This window comes from Thunnus thynnus, chromosome 23 (genome assembly GCF_963924715.1).
Source record: "Thunnus thynnus chromosome 23, fThuThy2.1, whole genome shotgun sequence".
Taxonomy (NCBI): Eukaryota; Metazoa; Chordata; class Actinopteri; order Scombriformes; family Scombridae; genus Thunnus; species Thunnus thynnus.
In genome coordinates this window covers 18727679-18751720 of record NC_089539.1, presented here as the reverse complement: position 1 = coordinate 18751720, position 24042 = coordinate 18727679, and the positions used below count along the sequence as shown (strand labels likewise).

The 24042-nt window shown below is 38.9% G+C and overlaps 1 protein-coding gene across 3 annotated transcripts in view; it reads left to right on the top strand.

Moving 5' to 3' along the window:
• ptn (pleiotrophin) overlaps positions 1-24008 on the top strand; it is a 42091-nt gene extending 18083 nt beyond the window's left edge. The window contains exons 1-5 of one of the 3 annotated variants that reach the window (XM_067581640.1): positions 6758-6776; positions 10800-10894; positions 12044-12217; positions 15838-15999; positions 23318-24008. In XM_067581640.1, the coding sequence (XP_067437741.1) occupies positions 10801-10894; positions 12044-12217; positions 15838-15999; positions 23318-23373 (486 nt within the window). In that variant the 5' untranslated portion in view covers positions 6758-6776; position 10800 and the 3' untranslated portion in view covers positions 23374-24008. Of the gene's footprint in view, positions 1-6757; positions 6777-8392; positions 8506-10799; positions 10895-12043; positions 12218-15837; positions 16000-23317 lie in introns of those variants that run through there. The other 2 variants (XM_067581639.1, XM_067581638.1) reach the window with 2 other exon arrangements.
• The last annotated feature ends 34 nt before the right edge of the window (positions 24009-24042 follow it).

Genomic DNA, 24042 nt, shown 5'->3' with positions numbered 1-24042 from the left:
ATATTTAACATTTCACTGTGTTATTCATGATTGTGTCGTGACTGGCGGGAGTATCTGCTGCGGCATTATTTTTGCCTTAATCCACTGAACATTAAGTGCATTCTCACTTTCAAGAAGACTGTGATTTCTGGGCTCTTTAATAAGCTGTCACTGTGACTGCCTTTCCACTCTGAAATGTGAAATTCCACAGTCTGTTTACAAGCAAAATTAAATGAACAGAGATACGCTCAAGTAGACAGAAATACAAATTCTCTGTACAATTTCTCTGCTAAAAAGATTAAGGAGTGGAGAAAAGAACAGATAGATGGAGGGAGGCAGACAGGATGGGGAGAAAAAAAAAAAAAGAAAAGAGGAAGGATGGCTTAATCAAAAGGCGGACAAAACTACCCACGCATGTGTGCAAAGGCTTTCTCATCCAGCATACTTTAATGAACAAGTGACTCAAGGTGCTTTCAGTGGGTGCCTGAGAGGACCACACACACACACACACACACATAAAGATAAATGTTGCCTATTCAATTAGACAGACACCTCTAAATTGGCGCTTTTAGAGAGTAGGCGAGAGTAGAAGTGAGTGTCTGAGAGAGGAGAGAGAGAGAGAGAGAGAGGGAGGTGGTGACTGTTGATGCAAACAGTGTGGGGCTTGAGGGATGGAGTTCTGCTTCTGGGCTGTCAGCGGCTGCCGGGAGGGATCAGACTGCACAGGTTCAGTAGCCAGACAGCCGGGATCTGAAGGGAACAAACACAGCTATTTCTAGCAATCAAAAGGCACCCAAACAGAAAGAAAAGAGGACGAGGAGGTGGCGATAAGACATCCCCCCCCCCCGAAGCCACAGCCTGTACACAGCTAATCCAGCTGTATAACGTTCTTCACGGAGAGGAATGGAGATTAATGGTCAGGATGAAAACTTTATGGATGGAGCACACCCGTATCAGCACGATCAAACCCCGCTGACTCAAAATATTCACATTGCGTAGCCTTGTTCAGCATATTCTCTCAATGTGCGACATCTATCAGCGTTTGGCCGTTTTAGCTTTGACACTCAGTAAATGGAGAAATCTTATACTTTTGAATATTGTTGCAGCAAGAGTCATAATGTCAGCTTTTTGTGAGTACAAGACAGTCACTTCATGAATTTGTTATCTTGTGACTGCAAAAATGTGACCAAACCCTGGAATATTTTTGTAATCTTACAATTTTTCCTCCCTAAAACATGATCGAACTAGCAGAATGTTTGCCAATTTTATATAAACGATCAAGTTCAGATTCAAATTCTGTGAACAATTATGTTTTTTTAGAGATTACTTGCCATCTGTAAGTCGTACCAAAAGTCATTGCAAAATAACACAAAGGTTGTCACACTAAAAGCAGCTACAAATGAAATCATGCTGTGCTGCAATAATCACAAAAACGACCTACTTCATTTTGATAAAGCATAATAGAAATATAACGGATTAACCGGCTACATGCAGGGGCCAGAAATTAGAGTCACGTATAAGTGTCATGTGGCATTAATATCAACTGACATATTAAAAGGTATTAAAACTAGATTTGACATAAGGCCCTATAAGACAAGTTTTTAATTGTCCTTTAGTGGTGCATATTAGCAAAAAAAACATGCAACTAATCATATTAACCATGAAGTAATTGCCATTTACACAACTTGGGACCTTCGGGGCCCCTGAGGATCTTTTTTTTCTTCTTCAGATCTTTAAAATGTCAACTTTCCAGGAATCAAGAAAAGCAGCCTCATTTTTTTACACGTTATTCTTGATAGACATCTGTTTTTTTGTGTTTATCTATGTGAATCAAGTTTAAACATACATTTTAACATACAGTGGCGATGTGATGCATGCATGCAGCACACTGCAGTACGGAACTGAAAGCAGGTCTACTCATTAAAAGTGAAAGAAAACTTTAACAGTGGCAATCTTTCAAAGCTTCCTAAATTTAAACATTCTCTAGTATTTGTTTTAAATGTTTACCCCCTGAGCTATAACTAAAAAACACGTTGTTTTTTCCGTATTTCACCAACCTGTCTACACTAAAAAGAAGTCCTTATTGAAAGTTTAATGCACTTGTGCCCCCCCCGGCTCTCTTTGAAGAGCCTTTTTAACGTGTGAAAACATGGCTAAAATATTAGTGAGCTGTAGAGAAAAGAGAAAAAAAAAATCAAACGGAGTCAAATACAGTGTGTCGTTTGGGGAATTGCAGCTTCATAATCCTAAAAGAGGCTAATAGATAAGTGCTGGAGTTGTACTAGTGATAGTATGGGTGCTAATATGTGTGCTAATAATAAAGAAAAAGGGGGCAAAGAGATGAGTGGGAGGATAAGTGACTGAGTGGGTGTTTGGAGGCTTAGATATAATATGATCAGCGTAATGGAGGCGTTCACGCATAAACCGAGGTCTTCAATTTCAGCTGTTTCAGCTCTGATGCTCTCACTGAGCCATTGTTTGTCATCCTTATTATTGTGTTTTTATCATTAAACAAGGCCGTCATTCTGCACCGCTGTTCAAACTGAGCTCTGTTTTCAAGACTTGGCCTCGAACACGGCTCACACATACAGACACAAAAAGGCACACACACACATACACCCACACACACACACACACACACACACACACTTTGGAGTGCCACACATGCTGTTTTTGTTCCCGGAGCATGGCTCCCTGGGGGCTCCTCCAGGGCTGTTCTGAGAGATAGCGGGGACCCTCTGCATACACTCTCTCCCCCACTGTCTGACCTTTACAAAACACAAGTCAGAAAATGCGTGGCATTTTCCTCTAATCATCCGCACCTAAACACACAAGAAACGGCGGTGTGCGTCTCAATTAAGGCGTCCTCCGGTACGGCCCCATGAGAAACGATTCACCTCTCTTCAATGGCAGTTGTTATCAAACCCAGAGGTATTAATGCTCTGAGCAGCATTTTCCGTAGCTGTGTCTTATATGATTACCATATATTTATCTATTTTCTTCTCATAACGCTAAACACGCAACTTTAAGCCTTTTAGTCTCTAATTCTGCTGTTTCCTGTGAATGCATTTGATGAGCTATATGCTTGACTTAACCATGTTTGTTTGTCTTTTCCTGTGTCCTTTAGTCAATACGCTTCTCGTTTCATCTGTGCTGGAATCTCTCAAAAGCTCAGCTCAAGGAGCACACAGACCGAGAAGCTCCTAAATAAATCCTTTCAATATGTCCTGTGTCTTAGGTGAGGCGTTCTCTACTCTTCACAACTACTGAGATGGCAAAGCCACTCAGAAGTGGATTTTTCTGTCTGACTTTTTCCCAAGGACATAATGCTTTATTCTCTGTCTGCAACTAAAGATAAACAAACACTGAACCATACAAAAATCTGTCAATAAGTCTTCTGCTTTTGTTTTTCCTAAACATCCAAAACAAGTTAGTCGAAACAGACCATGATCTGTCTATGTGGGATGTTTTTAAATTAAGTTATTTTATTAATATTTACCTTTATTTATCCAGGTTAGGGGCAGGTTAAAACCAAGAAAGCATCATCAACATTAATACAACGAAAGGAGCGGACAAAAAACAACTGTCCATACCAAAAATAGTTAAAATACATCAAGATCAAACAAGAAAAATACATTCAAAATGAATTTAAGAGTGACTTAGACTGAAAAGTTGCACTTGTAACCACACCCAACAGTGATGTCATAGTGTACTGACACACCCCTGAGTACACATCTACATCACTATAGTGTGGTGATAACTTCAACCACTAGAGGTCAGCAAAAACAAGACTTTTAGCTACGTTAGGTCTCAAACATTAAAGTGAAATTGTTTGTGTGAGAGCTCAATCCAGGCAACCTTATTCTTAGAATTCCTTTTCCGTATTAAATCCTTTCATTCTGAGTAGATTTAAGGCGCTTTACCTGATTCAGTTTTGATGTCAGGGTCCGACAGCAAACAGTTTATATTGATCCAGGATGGAAGAAAAGTTTCCTTGTTTATGCTCCAAGCGTGCGCTGGCATGTGATGTGGAACATACAGGTACAGTGAGATGAACACAGGCTTATTTGATAAACTCCTGTCTAAGCACAGATTCACATACATTCCTATCACACTGCGAGCCTTTGTGTTTTTTGGCTCTACCTCGGCTTTGTGTGTGATTGTGTGCTCCTCCGGGTCTGTGCTTAGCACGAGGACGCAGACCTGTGACTGGAATGCTTAACTTCTGCAAAGAGAAAAGGTGAAGATGGTCATTTCTTTCTTTTCCAGGTTTTTTTTTTTTTTTTTGCACTTGAAACTGACCAGACCAGAGCGACTGTTTCATCTCCCCCTTCCGATTGCACACTCATGTGAAACGCACCTCCAAAACTGAAAGTGATTATGAAAAAAAACGGAAAGGCTAGGGGGGAGAATCGGGAAAAACAGCTTATTGCACAAGACAAAACATGCTTATTGCAGCATGTTTTGTCTTTTGCCATCCACAAGCTTCTGCTTATCAGGAGGTATACATGGGGAGTTGTTCTCGCTGGCTTGTTGTTCAGTGTTACAGTCGATCCTCCTTACGTCATGGAACATGGTTGGCTGCCGTCCCTGTTTTTACTTTGCAGATGAGATAGGTGGAGTGTGGCGGCTTGTTCCTGTCCGACCTGCTATCAGGCTTCCTCCCCTGTCACAGGCTGCATGAATTAGAACTGTAATGTGTTGTAAGTCTGGCTCAGTGCAGGACCCCTGCGGGTTTACTTGCCATTTCACAAATCACTAAAGATGTGTCAGATGAATAGGCTCATATTGATACTTAAACATAAGTGCCTAAAACTACAGAACCCCTTCAGGGGGCTCCATCTATAGTAAAAATAGAGTTAAAATGTGGCTACTGTTATCCCCAGATTTTACAGATCCCCTCCAGACATGTTTTAAGATGTATTTAAAAGACTCTACTTTGAATAATAATTTCTCTGATAGGTTTTCTTTTATTTTTGATGAGCACAGAGAAACTTTCCCCACTTCAGCAGATGAATGTGAAAACAGCCTTTTAGGTTCAAACTCTGCACATACATGATTCTGCACAGTGAAGCTCAAACATTAAACTGAAGTAACAAGAAGAAAAACACGTTTTTAATGGGGACTTTAAAATGAGCCCTGCTTTATTGGCCAGTATGAAAGTATGGGAGTTTCACAGTGCTTATCTACAGGAATTCTTTTAAAAATAATTTAAGAGATGGTTATAAATGACAACAAGTCAACCAAATTAAACCACATACCAGTAGGTCATTTGTACCATGCACTCCACAACAGTCCATAGGAGCGTTTTCTGATATGCCGCCTCTATCGGCAGTAAGCAGCAGGACAACAAAATTTATCTGTGCTTTCCAAAATCATTACAAATCACAGTTAAAAATAATGATGTTTTATGATGTGACAACTCTGTGGTTAAGGTCCGGTTAGGTTTAGATACAAAAATCACTTGATTAGGGTCAGGCAAAGATCATGGGTTAGGGTTAGGGTTCCTTAAAGCTAGGCAACCTTTGTCGTCATGGCAACTGTAAAGACCATGACAATCATAGTTACGGTTTTAAAAACTGTCCAAAATTCGCAGTTGGAAATGTGACGCTCGCGATTGGAAACGGGAAGTGAACATCGGTCTCCTGCAGCTAAATCCACTGAGTCCACTTTTTGCAAGTTAGGATCTATTCATCCACCCAACTCGCCACCTCCAAATATGTAAATTTGTCACCTTATATAGACATCATCTGAACTGCAACACTTCTCTGGGTCATAACTATTACAGCTGCTAGATGGTGTCTGTCACTCAAATAGTAAATATATGTCATTTTTGGTGACTGAATTGACAACTTTAGTGTCGTTTTTCTTGGGAGGACAGGCTCATAAGTGAATTTCTATGTTTTTATTTATTTCCTCTTTCATTTTTTATATTTCTTAAAGTTTGCTTTAATGCACTGCAGAACTAATGTGAAAGGCGCACTTCGAAGTTGAGAGAGCTGGAGGAAGATTTGCCTTTGCAAACTACATTCTTTGATTTGTTACCTCCAGGGGTAAAGACTTATTAAAAAATACATGTATAATTCATACGCAGCTAAGTGATATTAAAAGCATACATGTGTTCTATAATAATGTTTGTTTTCATCATAAACACAACAAAGAGGGGCTGTTGCTTAATTACAAGCTCCTCACTTGTATTTAGATAAGTTCTCTGATTAATGAATGGATTTTGAGAGGTTAATGGTTTAAATTAAAGAAATCAAAATCCATTCTTCACAGAATAATGATGGTGGAAATCTTTTTCGCTCAGCCAGTGCAGCTAATAACCAGAGTGGTTCCCCTTTTCTTTGGCCTTATAATTGACTCATTAAACCTGTCCTGTCCTTTATTCCTTCACTGTCGACTCCATCACCACCTGCCATCATATCAGACAAAGCAAAGGATCTGATAGTATAAATAGATTCTCCTTTATGTACTCAGCGGGGATTACGTCAGTCCTAATGAGAGAAAGCAGAAAGATGGAGAGCGTTTTGCATCTGGTGTTTGTCTTCACTCCAGAAAGCTGGAACGTCATGTGTGTGTATTTGCTGGAGCACACAAAGAGACACTGAAGGTGCATCGATTTGTGGCCAGTATTGGCTTTCCTCCTCCACTCTCCTTCACCGCGAACCCACCGCTGCGTCTGGATCAATGGGGCAAATGGAGGGTTTGATAGGACTAATTCTCACTGGCTCATGAGCCACACTGACCACTGGATGTTTCTGATGTTCCAGTTAAAGCAACCCCCACGGTGGAAGGTTTGCAAACATACTATTCTCCTCTTATTGCCTCACAGCTCAAGGGGGATCTTAACTAGATTTTAGGATTATCTCTTAATTCTAGACTTTACTTTACTGAATTTAATTGCAAGCAGTTGATAAATGTGATATTTAGCTTGCACTGTAATATATGTAGAGTATTTCTCTCTTCTGAAGACTTCAGGTATTTTTTTTGTCCGTCCTGTGTCTTTTGGAGGGGTTTGCCTTTGGCTCTATGGTTGTATTAATCATTTTCTGAACTTGTGTAATGTCTCTCTGGAAATTTACATAAAAAGAATGTTATTTTCTCACAGGAGAGCAACCACGCATTGCACCAAGCCACTTAGAGCTCTGTAACTAGAAAGGTGAAGAAAGGTGTTTTATGTAAGTGTGTGTGAGGAGGTTGCCAACGGAGAGCCGGCACAATGATAAGGAATCTGAACATGGGTGTTTAACTTATGTGTAATAAGAAAATAAATTGCTCAGCACACTGCTTTGCTTCGAGAAGCTTAGCTGATAATTGTTCTTCTTTGCAGTGATGGCACTAGCCAATCATTGTCCATAATGGCCTGACATACAATCTCTTTTTAAAATTCAGGTGAAATTTGGTGATAACTGAATGCTTTGAATAACAGTTTACAGTGCAATTCAACCACAAATGTCTGCACATATGGGATCATTTGTTGCAGTCAAAGCTGCTTAAGAGCACAAAGGCCCCAAAATAATTTCTGTTGTAGTGGCTTGAAAATTGGACCTAGTGGGTTAAATTGTGACTATACTGTATAAAAGAGCAGTTTTCAAATGTGAGGTACACTCAGAAATTTCTCATCCATTTAATATTTCTATGTATGTCAAAAAAAAAAAAAAGTCTAGTCTATCAAGTTTAACAATGAAAGAGCAGCTTACTTTTCTCCCTGAGAGATGAGAGATCCTGACCTCTCATCTTTATTTAACACTGACCACTGTCTCTTATGTCCCTACACTATCTGAGGCATTAAATGACTTTCATTCATCTGAAGAGTTTCACTTCACTAAATCTTGAGGTAATATGGCAGTATCAAACTTCCAATCTGGAGACAAATGACTGACGAAACTTCTCTTCTGACTCTTCTCTTCTGACTTTTCTCTTATATCCAGCTACTTGGGTATCAACTACAGCAGGACATTGAAATAATTTTGCAAAATGAATCAGTATCTCCCCTAAAAGAAACATGAAATACCACCCTCTTTGTTGGCTACAAGGAAGAATGATGTGATTCGACAGGTGGTGGTGAATTGAGCTGATAAACCCCCCGCTGGTTAGTCAAATTATGGGGGTCTGAGTCACGCCAATAAGTGACCGAGTAGTGGTCAGGTTGCCAGGGGCTGAGATTTGGATGAAAAAAAAAAATGCTCCCCTTCTAGCTGTCAGGAAATGTAGTGCTGTAGGTGTGTCTGACTGTCTGTGTATTGAAGAAAGAGAGGGGGAGAGTCTTTATGGAAAAAGCACAAGTGGACGTCCTTTAAGTTGGCAATCCCCAACGCTTCTTATCAAAGCATTACACAGGCAGCACACATGCCTGCCGAACGATAGCCAAATGCTCCGATCAACCCGGTCATCCATTATAGGTGCTGTCATGCTCTGGAAATAGGAGCTACATGGCCGGGGAGAGACTTCTGTTTAATTTATTGACCTCTGGAGGAGGAGAAACCTGTCGTCTCTCAGGATTCTCCGTCTACAGAGGAAACGGTGAAATAAGTTTAATTCTAAGACTTATTTCTTTCTTTAACCTTACTGTATAGAGTGCTCATTCAAAGCCATCAACCCTGTACCCTTTCTGCACCGCACCAAGAGCCCATCGCTCTATGTGTGACTAACTGAGGAAAAGGCTTTCTTATCTCATGAAAGGCCACAATGCCTTTTTCTTGGAAAATGATCTTTATCTGGGAGCTTTCACTGGGGTTTCTCTCTGAATCTCTTAGAACTTATTGTACATACTTCTTACTGTAGGGATTTGATGTTTTTCTTCCTTTTCGGGGTTATGGAGATGAATAGTTGAAATCTTTTAAAAAAGAGTCAACATAAAAAAATAAAAAAAAAAACTGGGAGATGGTATCTGAAGTATTTAATCAAAACAGGGTTTGTCTGTGAGCTGACACAGTCAGAAAAGTATAAAATGAACCATCTGAAGGATCCAGACGACGTTTCCTGGCAGGCTAGGCAGTCTACATTTGCAGCCATAACGCTTATTATAAGTTTCAAAAAAGTGCTGGAAGACATTCAATCCGAGATAAAAATGCATTACAATAACATTTAATAATTAAACGTAAGGTTACCTGATTTAAATATCAAAGGCTTTCGCTGTCCTCTAAACAGACTGAGACTTAACTTATGTGGAGTCTTAAGTAAGTAAAATGAAAAGTTGGGAATGTAAGTCCATTACACAATGGGATGAAGGCCTCAGAGCCGGCTCATGATTAATTAAAAACGACAAATGGATATTATTTTCCTGCCAGGCTCTACCTTTCTAGAGGAATTTGAACACAGGGGAGAGTTTTTGGCGTCAGACACTTGGTAATTGCTTCAGTTTCATGCTGTCTCAGAGTGCACCGTCCGCTGGAGGATTTCACTCAAAAAAAAAAGAAGAAGAGGGCAGGAAAGCTGAAGAGAATGGGTTTTCTGTAATAATTTCATTGCGGTGCATTAGGCTGATGATAGTGACAGTAATGGCTTTCTGCTGATCCAGTATCAGCTGCTGGATCCAATAATGAAATTCTGATTTTGATCAACAGTACTAGTTTGATTTGTTAAACTTAAAGCCACATTTGTTATCTGTAAAATCAGCAGCTCCGTGCAAATAATGGACTACACTGTAGAGACAGATGATCAACAATATTTTTCCCATGACAGTTTATATTGCGCAGTGGCAATATACTAGAGGCCGTCTTGTTTGTTTCTTGCTTTACTGCAGCAGGTGTAATTCTTTTCTTGAGAAACTATTGAAGAGTTCAGTAAGCCTTTTGGCACCTTCTGGCAGCAAAAAGTGAAGAATGACACCGGAGCAGCCATCATTTATTTTCTGAAATGCGACTTCAACATCAGTTGTGTCTATACTATCTTGTTCTTAAAAGCAAAATTCACAATAAAACACTTCTAATGCTCTACAAACATTTCTATTTCTTACGCCTATTAAATAAACCAAACAACTATTGAAGCTTTTATGGCACACAATAGCAGAAAACCTTTCTCCGTGACCCTTAAATCAATTCTAAGCCAACCATAGCACCGATAATTAACACGAGTCTGGGTGTCAGTCCCTTACAAATCAAAGAGTAAATGCTTCTTTGAAGACTAGGCATTTTGCCCTATTGTTCCACAAAAAGACATCCGTCAGGGAGGAGACAGAAGGACCAATTCCTTCGTTGATAGTACCCTTGATAAACAATGCAGCCTCAATGTCATGTTGTTTTGTGAGCAACTTTGCATGACTTCAACAGAAATACAAGGAAACTGTTTAACCTCTACTCCTGCAAAATAAAGAGAGAAGAGAAAACACAAGTTTTGATAAATCAAACTTGCATAGCGACTTTATCTACCCGTGTCATGATTTCACAGAGACTGGCAGCATATATATATATATATATATACCCATCTATGAGGGTGTAGTGGCACTGCTTACAATCAAAATGTTGATATTGCGATCCAGTGCAGTGGAAAAGACAAAAGATGAGATATGTAAATTCCCCAGGCTATTCCTCTCGTCTCATGAGACTTAGGACAACTATTGCTCTTCTCCTTCTGTTCCACCAAACAGCTAGTTCAGACACATTTTTTCGGCAAGTTCTCAAAACTCAAGAGTTCTCGAAATGAAGTGTTTTGTAACATAGGAAATCATTAATCGACACAGAGGTCGACAAGGCAGGCTGAGAAACACTTCACGTCTCTAAATAACTCCTTAATTGCAGAGAACGGTGCAGACTGACATTTAAACTGTGTAAAGTGAGAAGGACTCTCCTCTAACAACTGTCTGGTCTCTCTTTCAGAATGCATGGACAGAAGCAGTGGACACGGGTGGCCGTGATGGCGCTCCTGGTGCTAACAGTGATGGCAGCTGAAGGAGGCAAAGTAGAGAAACAAGGTGAGTTTTATAAACATCAGTATAGATTCTTCTACCATAGATGAGTCCATAGAAAATGAATGTATCTCTGCAGGTTTAGATTCCCACGTGGTATATTAACATTAAACAGGAGCAACATGATGTTCATTATTAAATCAAATCCATATGAATTGATTAAGTTTCTTGATTTTATCTAAAATATTCAGACGCAGCCAGAACACCTCAACTTACTGCTGCTCTTTTACTTGTAAAATACTTATATATATATGAAGAAAATGACTCTGCAGTTTCACAACAAACTCATTTCACCTCATAAACATAAAACTGACTTTTCCTAAATGGAGTAATATACAGAGCTATCACTCCTGTTAAAATGTTCCTCTTAACTAATCATTTAGTCGGACAGAACTCTTAAAAATATATGAAAATGAAAAAAAATGAAGCCTTTGGGTTTGAAGTAATTGTGTCTCCTGTGAGGATTTACCAGAAACAAATAGCAATATCTTGCAAAACAGCAAAATAAGTCAGATAAATCCCACTTGGGTAAAGACAATAACATTCTGCCTAATTTAAATTAAATAAAAACAGTTCATTTGCATTGGACCAATGGTCTTTTAAATTATTTTTTATGTTTTTATTTATTTATTTCTATTCTTTTATTACTTTAGTTTACTTCTTAATTATCTTTTTTTTTTATTTTCATTTCTATATAAATTTGAAATCGTGTTGTTTTAACATCACTTTAAATCTACCTCTGTGTATGAAACATGCTCTTTTAAATAAAACTGCCCTGACATGGAAATGAGCAAATGCACTTAAAACTTATTAAATTTACCTTGAATTAACATACAAAGTCGAGAGGGAGTGAATGCTTTTATAAACACTGCTAATAGCAGTTTTCATTTGTTTTAATAAAGCTAAAGATTTTAACACTTTTGAATTTATCTACATGACTTGCAGAAATAAGAGACTGAGACTTGAAACATGACTTAAGACAAAAATGTAGACTTTAGATGTGACTTGATTGTTGTGTAACTTGATTTACTTGAATTTTGACTCCTTACAAACCTGACTTGACTTGAAAAAAAGTTTTGACTTGCTTCTAACTATATAGGTAAGATGTTAGCTGGTTTCAACACTGGTCTTAAAGTGCCTGTTTGGTCCATACAGGAAAGAAGGAGCGCAAGTCAGACTGTGGGGATTGGCAGTGGAGTGTGTGTGTCGCCAATGAGGGGGACTGCGGACTCGGCACCAGGGAGGGAACACGCACCGGCACCGACTGCAAGCAGACCATCAAGACCCAACGCTGCAAGATCCCCTGCAACTGGAAGAAGAAGTTTGGAGGTGAGGTAGAAGTGCTAAGATTCAGATTTTGCTGTGTAGCAATACAGAAACTATAAGTTAAGAAAATTACCACATAATTTAGAATCTTTTCTTCTTCTATACAAGTGCAAGGCCCCCATTCCTCTCCCCTTCATTCACACAAACAATTGTCCCATTTTCACAATAGGTATGGGTAAGCCAGCTAATTAGAGTTACAACAGAAATGTCTGGTGAGGATGTGATACACCGCCAAGGAAAACACAGGAATCTTGCTTTTTCATTTGCTTTTTGGGCTTGAGAGTATTCAGCCTTCAGAGCTGAAATGTGACAAACCTTGGGGACTTTTGTTCCCCCAGTAAGGCCTGTCAGGCAGGAGCCTGCTACACCGCAATGAGCCTGTCACAAGTGATGAACACACCACAGGAAATAATGGTCCTGCTAAATGGCTATATAGATTATAGCAGAAAAAAGTTTGGTAGCTGTGGTAATAAGTTACATGCCTCTGGCCTTTAAATTGTGGAAACTTAGTTAAGGGGACAAAAAAAAAAAAGAAATGAAAAGAAAGTAAATGAAAACCCTCTTGTGTTATTAAAATCAAGGCCAGTGATATTTCTGCAAAGATAAGTACTGTAACATTAGGTGCACATGCCCCAGAAAATGCATCGAAATTGGTGTGAAAAGACCCCGCAATGTCACCCTGGCAGCTAAATGTGGATTCAGATATGGTGCTGCTCAGTAGAAATGTCTCTCTGCCTTGAATTTTAAAGCCTATTTTGTTAGTAAAATAGCAAGATAAGCACTGGCAGGTATCACTAAGCAACAACATTTTACTGTGCTCAGGTGCTATTATCAGACAAATCATAAACTTGGAATTATGAGTTTTTATCTGGGTACACTGGAAGATTTGACAACCCAATTGTAAAAACTATTACATCTGTCTAAAAAAGAAAATCAAACCCCCAAAGATCCTTAAAAAAAAACAAACACATGAGAACTACTGTAGGTTTACAGTAGTTTTGAGCCTGAAAGTACAACACAACAATACAGAGTGAGACAAGGAATATAAATGTTGTGCTTAAAAATAGGAAGTGCAAAATGCTGTAGAGCGAGGGTTTCCAGAGGCATGACCCAAAAACAGGAAAACTCTTCTCTGTGGGGCAGGTGATGTGGGTAACCAACACTAGAGCTAATGGGTTTCTATTCAATAGACCATAAAAATACTCACACAGTGCTGGTACAAAAAGCTGCACAAACATAAAACCTGAAACAGAAAAAGCAATGATGAGAAAGAAAGTGAGAATGAATAACTTGAATCTGCGAGGAAATACTCTTTTTCATGGCACTGAAGGACCACTTTTATACATCAAAGTCAGTTTACTTGTCATATGACTTGTCGTCTGTAGCGCTTGAAGGAGATTTCTAGTCTTATATTTATTACTAAAAGCTGTTACAAACTGGAGGTGTTGAGTTTAAACGCTGTCCACATTTACCAGGCACAGAGACACTGACAAAATATGCTACCAAACTGCATTATGGGGAATGTAGGATCCAGCAATTCTGGAGATTGATTCACACTAGTGACTAAAAGTCAGGATATCTCGGTCTCTGCTGTGTTCATTTTGACCATTCGTTTTAAATCTGTCTCCAAGTCTTAACACATCCAGTAAGTCTTTCAACTTTATGGAATTAGTAAAATATAACTAAATTGTAAGAGTAGCTCTTTAAATGTTAGCTGCTAAACCTCAAACTGCGGCCAAACATGTGTTGACCCATGACAATTTGCCCACCAAACATGAATAAAATGCATAAAATAAGAGCATATCACAGCATTCAAGAATTCATGAATATGTGGATAACTTAGTTTTTAAGAGTTATAGATTCTTTTTTTAGAATTTTCTTTTTATTTGGATATAATATGACAATATTAAGATTAGTCATTAAAACAAAATATGAATCCTATGATTATCCAAGCTATATTTGCATTAACAGAGACATTATTATTGTCATTATTGTCATTATTCTGAAAATGGAAGGGCATAATTTATGAACAATATACCATGATGATATTTAATTAATGAAAAATTCAATAACTCAAAAAATTATAGACATAAGTAAATTATACCTTACCGATCTTTCCCATCTCTTGCAGTCATGTACAGAAAGTTTTTCATTACATCCTCCAACATTTCATAAAGGCAGGGAAGGAACTCTGTCATTTTAAAGGAACAGATCTTTTTCAGCCAATAAGTAAGATATATAGAACTCTGTTTAGATATAGGATTGCTGGTTTGTGGGTGTGTGCACACAATTTTTTTTCGCCTACTTGTATGTGACATCTTAAAGAGGACATGACTGCCAGCTAAATTCCCAGGAGCAGGAAGGAATCTCTCTCAGAGACAAATTATACAGTAGGTATGGAGGCGCGGGGTTTTAAGTTGGATGCTCAGGAAGTCCCTGTGGGATTCTTGCAACAATGGCCCCGTCACCCCCTCTCCCTGCTCTCCGTCCCTCCTCTCCTCACCCCTTATCTCCCCTCTCCCCTCGTCTGATGAGCACCCTGGGATCTCAGAGGCAGTGACAAGGGGGCCCGACGCTTTCATGTGAGAGGAAGCTGACGAATGAGTGTCACAGCCTCAAGGGAACCCGGCTAGAGTGGCAACAAAATAATGGAGGGAGATATGAGAGACATGGACATACAGTACACAAACACACTTGCACACACACACACACGTTGTGCTATGTCACTTTTGGGGACATTACATAGATTTACCTTCATTTCCTGGTGATTTACCCTTATCCTAACCATCACCACTACTTGCCTAACCATAACCCTAACCCTAACCCTAACCCTAACCACTGACCCAAAAATCAGTTTTTTCCCAATTGGGGCTTTTGTCCTTCGTTGGACAAGCTGTTCCCAATCAACTGGTCTTAAGACTGAAATTTGTCCCTGAAAGTAGCCTATGACAGACCACACACACACATTTCTATGACATACTCTATAACCACTGCTGCCATTTTCTGGAGTAAGCTTGCATCCTCTGGGGCCGAGTTTAAGGTGGGTTACATTTAATATCAAATGAAAGCACATATGTGAAATTTATTTAAAGTGCTGTTGAAAGTACTTCCAATACTCGGCTGCCAAGATTACATCTGTCCATTATTTCCAGGCTGAGCAGCAGCCAGTTTTTTGATTGCATTCATCTGTTAGCGGGTGTCATCATATACAGTTGGAAATATAAGATCAAAACCGTGAAGCACCATCTGTTCCTGTAAGCAAAAAAGCTATAAGCATCTTTTATGCTGTTGTTAATAACCGCGTCTGGTGATGAGGTGTTAGCAGAACTCTCTCTGTGGATCTTGGACAGTTTCTATTGATAAGAAGGAGATAATAACCAAGTAGATTAAGACTGCTCATTAAACAACCATTCACAGTGTATGACTCACAACTCCTCTCAGACTCAATGGGCTTGTTTCATTGACTGATTGCAATTGGTTGCTTTTTTTAAAACAAAAATAGAGGCTGCAGTGTATCATCTTACTGTGTTTTCTGCTTGATCGCTTCTATACGATGCCTCCTCAGAGCTACTCTACCGAACAAAAGCGTCTAATTAAGTATCTGATTTCTCTCTTTGTCGTAGGGGAATGCAAGTACGACTTCCAGGCTTGGGGGGAGTGCGATCTGGCGACGGGAAAGAAGAACAGGACAGGTGTGCTGAAGCGAGCGCTCATGGATGCGACTTGCGCAACCACCGTCACAGCCACCAAGCCCTGTGGGAAAATCCCCAAGACCAAGCTGCAAGGTAAGCTGTGAGGAATAAATCATCACTAGATGAAATGTAACTCTCGCCGGACACACCGAGCCTGTCAGCAACGGCGGGACATGCCGAAGTCCGGTTGATGAATCACTGTGTCTTCAAAAAAATGTGGTTCGCTGCAGTCAAAGGATATGATGTTTTGCTGAAATAAAACTTGAGTGAATTTCATACAGGTGCTGGCACTTCAATCATAGAGGGCTTTCTTCAGACTGCTAAATAAGTTCTCAGTTCTTCTTTGGAAACATCACATTGATCTCATAATAAAGAAACTGAAACTAAGAAAGGACTGCCACTTGATTGGTGGGGCAACACATTTCGGAGAACTGTCTGCTTCCTTTGTGCTCTTTGGAAAAGGGCCTCCCAAACACACATTGGCACAATAAAATGCACTGATGAAATTGAGGTACAATCCCAAATAAAACCTGAATGAAATCAAAGTCACACAAGAAAAAAGCCAAGTATTTTATCACCAAGTGTTTACCCCGTCTGTCCACACTGGAACAGGGTTCAGACTTATGCAAACTGGACAGATTTGTTGAACTACCTATACTCTAGATACAATATAATAGGATTTTTGGATTAGTTTGAAAGCTTGAAATGTTTGTATATACATTCCAAAAATAAAAATCTAATTATGTTAGAGCAATTTGGATCAAAAGAAAGACAGTAACACACTCATGACTTGGAATAAGAATCTTTCCAGGATGTTATTACGCTGTCAAAACATTGTAAACAGTTGGTTTGTTTAGCTAATTATAGCTGAAGGAGTGTTTACAACTTTGCGTCTTTGTTTCTTTAGCTGAACTGCTGATCTTCCTTCAGACAAGCTTGTATATTTTGTGCCAATCATTGATTGCATGCAGGTTAAAATTAGAAATAAAAGAATTCAATTAGGATAAATTAGTATAAGCACATGTAACAAGGTGTATAAGAGAGCGAACTTCTTCTATCCTCTTTTTGATAATTACTGTGTTAGTTCAGTAGATATTTATCTTGTCCCCTGGTAGAACTCAGACTGATTGCATCCCTGCTAAATCCAGCAAAACCTTTCAAATTATTTCATGTCAGCCACTGTAAGCTGTGATTCACATTTATATTCAATTCACCATCGGCATGATGGAAATGGAAATCCACCTACTTAAGTGCTGAGCTGAAGCGATGCGTGGCAGTGTTAAAGCAAAGGTGAATAGGTTAACTCGCTGTTCAATTACATGCTTTTAGCTTTCTTCAGTCATGTCAAAAACACTGAAGTCAGAGAGCTTTTTTGCTCCTACTTCCCACATTTTCTGTAAAAGGGGCAGTTATCAGAAAACTTGAGTTGACACAAGATTAAAACTTATACGGGGGAATATTAGATAACCTTGTGGACGCATATTACTGTTTGGAGAGATTGGCATGAAACTAATGATAAGAAAGTCCTCGACTCATTCCAAGTAAGTCAATGCCCTTTGTTGATTTTGTAAACAAGGATGTAATTGACCTACTGCGAATGTCCCATTGTCCAAACAGGATTATAATGAATGCAGAATTGCTGCCAAATGTCATAAACTGCGCCCTTATCACGCTCAGCAGATGACAAGTAAGCACACAAGGTTTGCACATAGAGTTTGCTTAACCTTACTGTCACTTGATCAAACAACCACTGTTGGGTGAAGCCCTAATTTACAATGATAAGACAATGTGAGCACTTCCGAGGTAGTCTTTTAGTGCAGGATGTCTGGCTGCCCACTGTCTGTCTGCTCCACTATTTGCCTTAAGATTTTATGTCAAACTCTATTTGAATTTCAAACGAGGAATCTGCTAAATTTCTTTACTTGGTAGCACATCATTAATGTTTTGTGACAGGAGGTTAAAGGAGTTGTAATGTGCTCGCCGTCTGTGACTCTCCCATGTTTTTCAGCTGATATGAATTAAAGGTGCAGTGTGCAGAACTTAATGGCATCTAGCAGAACTGACACGGCACAAATGGAATATAATATTTAAAAGTATGTTTCAATTAGTGTTTAATCACCTGAAAATAAGAATCGTTGTGATTTTTTTAAACCTTAGAATGAGCCCTTTATATATAGATCTATATACATAGTCCATTGCAAAATTAATACAGATACATTTCTAACAATATGAAATTGCTGCAGATCAAAGCTGATTTGATATTTTTACTTTATAATAATGAAAGTATGGCTGAAATAATTCATTTAAAATAGTAAATTAGAAATATCTCAGATAATTATGTCCTCTGCAACACCAACAGTAGTAAACATGGGCAGTGATATGTTGAATAACTTTTTAGTCAGTGCCTTCATCAAACCTTTTCACTGAAATGTTGCTAGTTGGATATTGTTTCACAGTTCCTGGGTCAGTGCCATCCAGTAACACAGTGTGGTTGCATGTCCCTGTTAATAAAACACCTCATGGTCTTCAGTGAGAGTTAGAGTTAGAGTTTAAACTGAGAGAAGCAAGAAAGTAGCATTAGCTGCTAATGCTAGCGTTACTGGCCCTTTGTTGAGGGCTCCTTTAACTTTAATGTCAGTGCAAATGCCGCGTCCTTCAATTAGTAGCCAGGTGTGGTACAGTCTGCATATTTTTTTTTTAGCACTAATAGTGTATTATTTTAATACTTTAATACTTTTCTGCTAATGCAATGTAAATGTCAGGCACGATAGTTTCTTGGGGAAAGTTGTGGATGGCTGTGAAGAATTTGACCTTCTTGTTGCCACTGTATGGCATAATAATTGAAGAAAATTTTGCAAGGATGGTCAAATATAAGAAAAAAAAATCCCAATTAAAGTCCCTTTGAGTATGTATGACAGCAACCACATACACATTTTTTAATTCAAACTTCATTCCTCATCTTTTATTATGCAAGTGCATGTGCACAATATCGATGCAGATCATGAACTTTTCATGTTAATAAATGTAAATGAAAATTTATATATTCATGTAGGGTAGGTGTATGTGCATGCGGGTGAAAATGTGTTTGGTCATGTGTTTGGTTAGCAGTCATGTGTGCAGAGCTGCGTATACCTGTGCACATCAATTCTAATGAAGGCCAGATGTGTGGATTCAGAGTGACAGCCTAAGAGGTGTGAGAGCTGAGGGCAAAAGAGAAGCAGAGCGAGGATGACAGTGGCCGAGATGAAGGTAGGCAGTTGGGAAGAGAGACCCGCTATCTGAGCGAGGTGTGATTTCCCATATCTGCCAGTTGGAAGATAAGCCCTGGAAAGCAGAGGGGTTACTGGGAGAAAGAAAGAGGGGGTGCTGTGCACAATGAGGTGTGTACAGGAAGGGGAATTGTGTGTGCTTTTCTGTTTGTGTCAGGGGATGGCAGAGATACAGTGCACAGCAGCGGGATCAGAGGGCTTACGAAAAAAAAAACAGAAATGTTTGGCTATGGAGTGACTGAGGTGGAGAGAGGAGAGACTATCTAACCCCCCGGCGGGGGAGCAGAGATCTGTCCTGTCCGGCCAAATCTGCAATTCTGAACAGCCACCGTGGGTTTGGAAGATAGGTTTCCCATGACTGCAGCAGGTTGCTGTGATGGAGGTAGCATCTGTCATTTGCAGATTCTGTAGGAGACAATGCTAGGAGGCGCCCTGGGAGTGATCTGCGATTCAGAGTTGCGTGTCTTGGCTGTTTGGCCCAGGTGAAACACAGACCCTGCGGAGCGAAAGCGAGAACAAAGAGTGACAGAAATGAAACATCATGAATGCCTGTAGAAACCTCAAGGTCCCCGCCTTCTCTTTCAGCTGAACAGGAGTGAGTAACGCACGAGGGAATGTTTCGGATGCCAGACTTGATCTAAGTTTAAACAAAAGGCTTTGAAAAAAAAATAAATCTGGCATCTCTGAATTTGTTTGGGGCAAATTTGTGTGTGTGATTTTCACTGGACAGACATGTGGTGTTGTGATGCTTAAATCAAAGATATGCATTCAGACTCACACTTGGTATTATTATTATTATTATTAAATTCAATATTTCTGCCCCACAACGGCTGAGAGCAGTAATTACAGAAAGTGTGAAAATAAGAAAAGAAGGTTTTAAGTTTTGTGGCTGATAAGACAAACTGTGAAGCAGATAGTTAAGTTGTAATAGCTTCATTTTATGCCTTTTTGAGCAGGCAATATATAAATGACAGACCATCAGTCACCATGTGATGATGACCTCCTTTAACCAAAGGCACATAACGCACTCTGTCTTTGGATTATCTTAAATGAATGCACAAGAAAAATGTAGGGTTGTATCTACAAAGAAAATGTGTTGTTTGAGGTCCCTTGACCATTTTAATTTATTCATTAGCATCATAAATATTCTATGATTTAAATTAACTGTCTTTCTTTTCTCTATATAAAAAGAGGCTTGTGTCTTCCTGTGACAGAGAGTGTAATGAATGGGATGGTGCGTCCTATAGCTCAGAGACAAAGTGCAATAACTGCAGCCGGAGCAACAACACAATCTGAATTGATGGTCTTGAGATAGAGTGTTGGGATGTAAAGCCTTCTGAGATAAATTTTAGGCCTATATGAATAAAATGGACGTGACAATATAGAGATAAAAATGCATTAAAATGTCAGTATCTGTGCAGCTAGAGCACAGTAGTGCAGCTTGCTGACAATGTTATATGTTTTCTAGAAAATTAAGTGTTTTTAGGGAATATATTTTTATGTGGTAAAAAAAAGTGGTGCTGGAGGAAGTATTTCAATAGTAGTAGTAGTAGTAGTAGTAGTAGTAGTAGTAATACCACAATATAAAATAATTAAACACAGGTTAAAGTCCTGCATTCAAAATATTACTTACATAAAATTTTTTATCTGAAAAATGTACTTTATGTATCTAAAGGTAAAAAAAGTAAAAATGCTCAATATGCAGGCATAAATCAGGATCAGACATAAACGTTGATGTTGTTTCTATTGTAGATGGAGCTTATTTAATTTACTTTATATACTGTTTGGTAGTTTAATCTATAACAAATATAATCTGATCTTCATGTTTTGTAGGTAAAACCTAAAGCTGCAAAGTATAATAGGACAATTATGCTGTGTTAAAAACTACAATATTTGGCTATTTGGCTCAGAAATGTAGTGATGTATGAGTATAAAGTAGAATTAAATTCAAAATACAACAAGTACTGAAGTGAATGTACTTACAAATGTCAAAAAGTCTGATTCTGCTCTCAACCCAGTTTTGAGCAAATATGTAGTTACTGCGTTTTGGCTTTGGGCAGATTTGAGCTGGAGAAGGCAGCAGCGGCCTGATTATGAGTCTGTGTCAAAGTCAAAGAGGAGAGTGAGCAGTGCCATGTAATGTGCAAATGCAGCAGAAAGTACTCCAGCCTGGTATGAGTGTCCCCATCTCATATATATATATATATATATATATATATAGAGCAGATAGAACAAGAGCGAGAGCGAATCCTTTTTCACCATCTCGCTCCCCGGGGAACGGGATATGTTGTCAAAAACAACAAGGGAAGAAGAAGAAGAAGAAGAAAAAAGGAGAATACATTCAAACAAATACAAGCAAACAAATGGGATGGAAGAGCAATTTCCATATTTGCATGGGTGACGGCGATACACGTCAAAATGTTAATGCCTGTGGAAGTTTGCAAGTGAGGAGACAAGAAGAGATTTTTAAGAAGATTCCTTCATCCTGCACATTCAGAATGTTAAGAGGTTGAAACTCAATTGATCTCATTGACGAGGCATAACTTGTCGCTGTTCAGAGCTGCTTGCCAGCATGTCATTAGAGGATTTGTGAGTTGTGGAGGTGTCCTTTTCAAGATAATCCATTCATACAAAAAATTAATTCAGGATTTAAGTATTGACAGTCTTCTTATATATTATCTGTTTTAAAATACAGCAAGATGGGTTTTTCCATATATTACTGTCCTCTTATCGGATTTTTCAGACAATTTAATCAAGCCTTCACATTTTATTTGACTTCTATGACAAGTTCTAGCTCTGAATAAGCAACACACTGATTAACATTTTGACTCGTCTTCAAACTCGTGGGAGCATCTGAAATTAGAAGGTGTAAGTGCAGTAGGAACATGCTTCGGATTAGGTATGCGGTCTAAACAAACAGGGTGTGGATTAGCCAGGCTTACATCTCTGTCTGTGTTTAACATGTTGAAAACTGAAAAGCTTGCTAGAAAACACCACTCACAGTTAGAGATTAGGAGATGTACTATACATTTTTTCTGAAAAAAGATGATCAAATACACAGAGAAGTATAGAATTAGTGAGCACAAAATACATCTTTTTATTCACAAATTTTCTTAATAGGCCTTTTTCACAGCAGACATTTTGACTTGTCGTAGAAAACACAGGTGTTACAAACATTATTCAGCTATGACAGTGTGACAGACAGTTTGTTTCATTTCCAGTTTTGTCTCTTAACTTCCGGTTTCTGTTGCTGGCTTTAGCAAAAACAAGTCAAAAGTCTCGGCACTGATTGAGAAATGTAAAGCAGGCTGTGTGAACCAAAGTTGGAAACACATGTCTGCACTTTTGAGGAGGTCTTAAGGGCTCTGACACCACATCCTCTGCAGATATCTTATCAAAACGAATGCCCATATCTATACCTAGCTTAAAACTAGCTCAATTTACTTGCTTGTTGCTGAAACACACAGCTTCAAATAGCATAGTCTGTGCTTTTCCTACTGTGACATGTCATGAAAAAGGCCTATTTGGCAAGGTATTATCTAATTTCACCAAAAAACATTTAAAAAAAAAGTTAATTTAGGTGTGTAACCCATATCTGCACATACAGTTTTATGTATGTTCAGAGATTGCAAAAGCCAAAAAGACAAAGAGACTGAGACACAGACACAGTGGCATACACAAACAGCTCGGCAGATTGACAGTCCAGCAAACAGCTAGCCAGAAGCTAGCTAGCCAAACTGCTGCAGGTTGTGCTCTCTTCCTGTTCATCAGAGCGGAGAGACCGCAAAGCGGAAAGGGAAGCCATTGACTGTGGCTTCTGTCATGGCTGCCAGGTACCAGTGCACTGTTGCGGGAAGATCATAAAGTGGTTTTTCATGGGGCATACAGCAGGCCACTAAATCAATCCTCAGGAGACAGCGGAGGAGGGAACGCTCGCAGTGTCACAGCACTCAACCTGCGCTCTGGCAAAAAACAAAAAAAAACTAATTAAAACTCAAACGGTTGCTTATTACAAGTTGAAGCAGAGCATGGGTGCTCTTCATGCAGACAATGGGATTTTGTTTATTTCCAAACACACCACCTCTGGCAGAGAATTTGTCGAAGTAAACACTGTGGGTTGTCACTCTTTTCTGTCCTTGCAGATGCAAAGAAGCAAAAGAAAGACGGCAAGAAGCGAGAGCGCACCCAAATGGACTGATGCAGTTGTTTGTCCTAGGGAGGAAGAAGAGGGTGGAAAGACGTCCACTGCCCTATTTCAACATGGTTCCTCTGTGTATGTCCTGTAGGTTGACAGTAGGAGCCTAGAGCTTTGACAAAACCAGTGGAAATATGACTTATAGTGACGTGTTTTACTTTTTCTTCTTTCTAGCACCTGATAAGAAACTTGTATGTTGCGATAGGAGATAAAATACTCAGCGGCACGAATAGCTAATGACTATTTGTTTACTAGTGTTTTCACATAATGATGTTATTTCTAGGATTATTTTCTGAAAAACAAATTGGATAGGATTTGTCTTACAATTGCATAGCCTAACTCTAATTTGGAAAACTCTTTGGTCCATGCCCTGACTTAATGAAGCAGTTCGCTAAAAGTGAAGCTCTAAACATCTTTGCTTAATTAACTTGAGCAAAAAAAGTCATGCATTTGCAAATTTTGAAGTGGCTCAAGTTAATTGTAACTCTTTCCTCTGATCATTTTGTGGTTTATGATATTTTTTCTTTTATTTCCAATAACAATAAACATAAGTTAGTTCTGTCTGGAGGCTGCATGAAATAGCTACTGTACATGTGTGCAAAATGTAACTGTTAGTTTGTTTTCCTCCTGCTGCTCTTTTGTACCTCAATTTATACCCTCTGGTTTTTACTC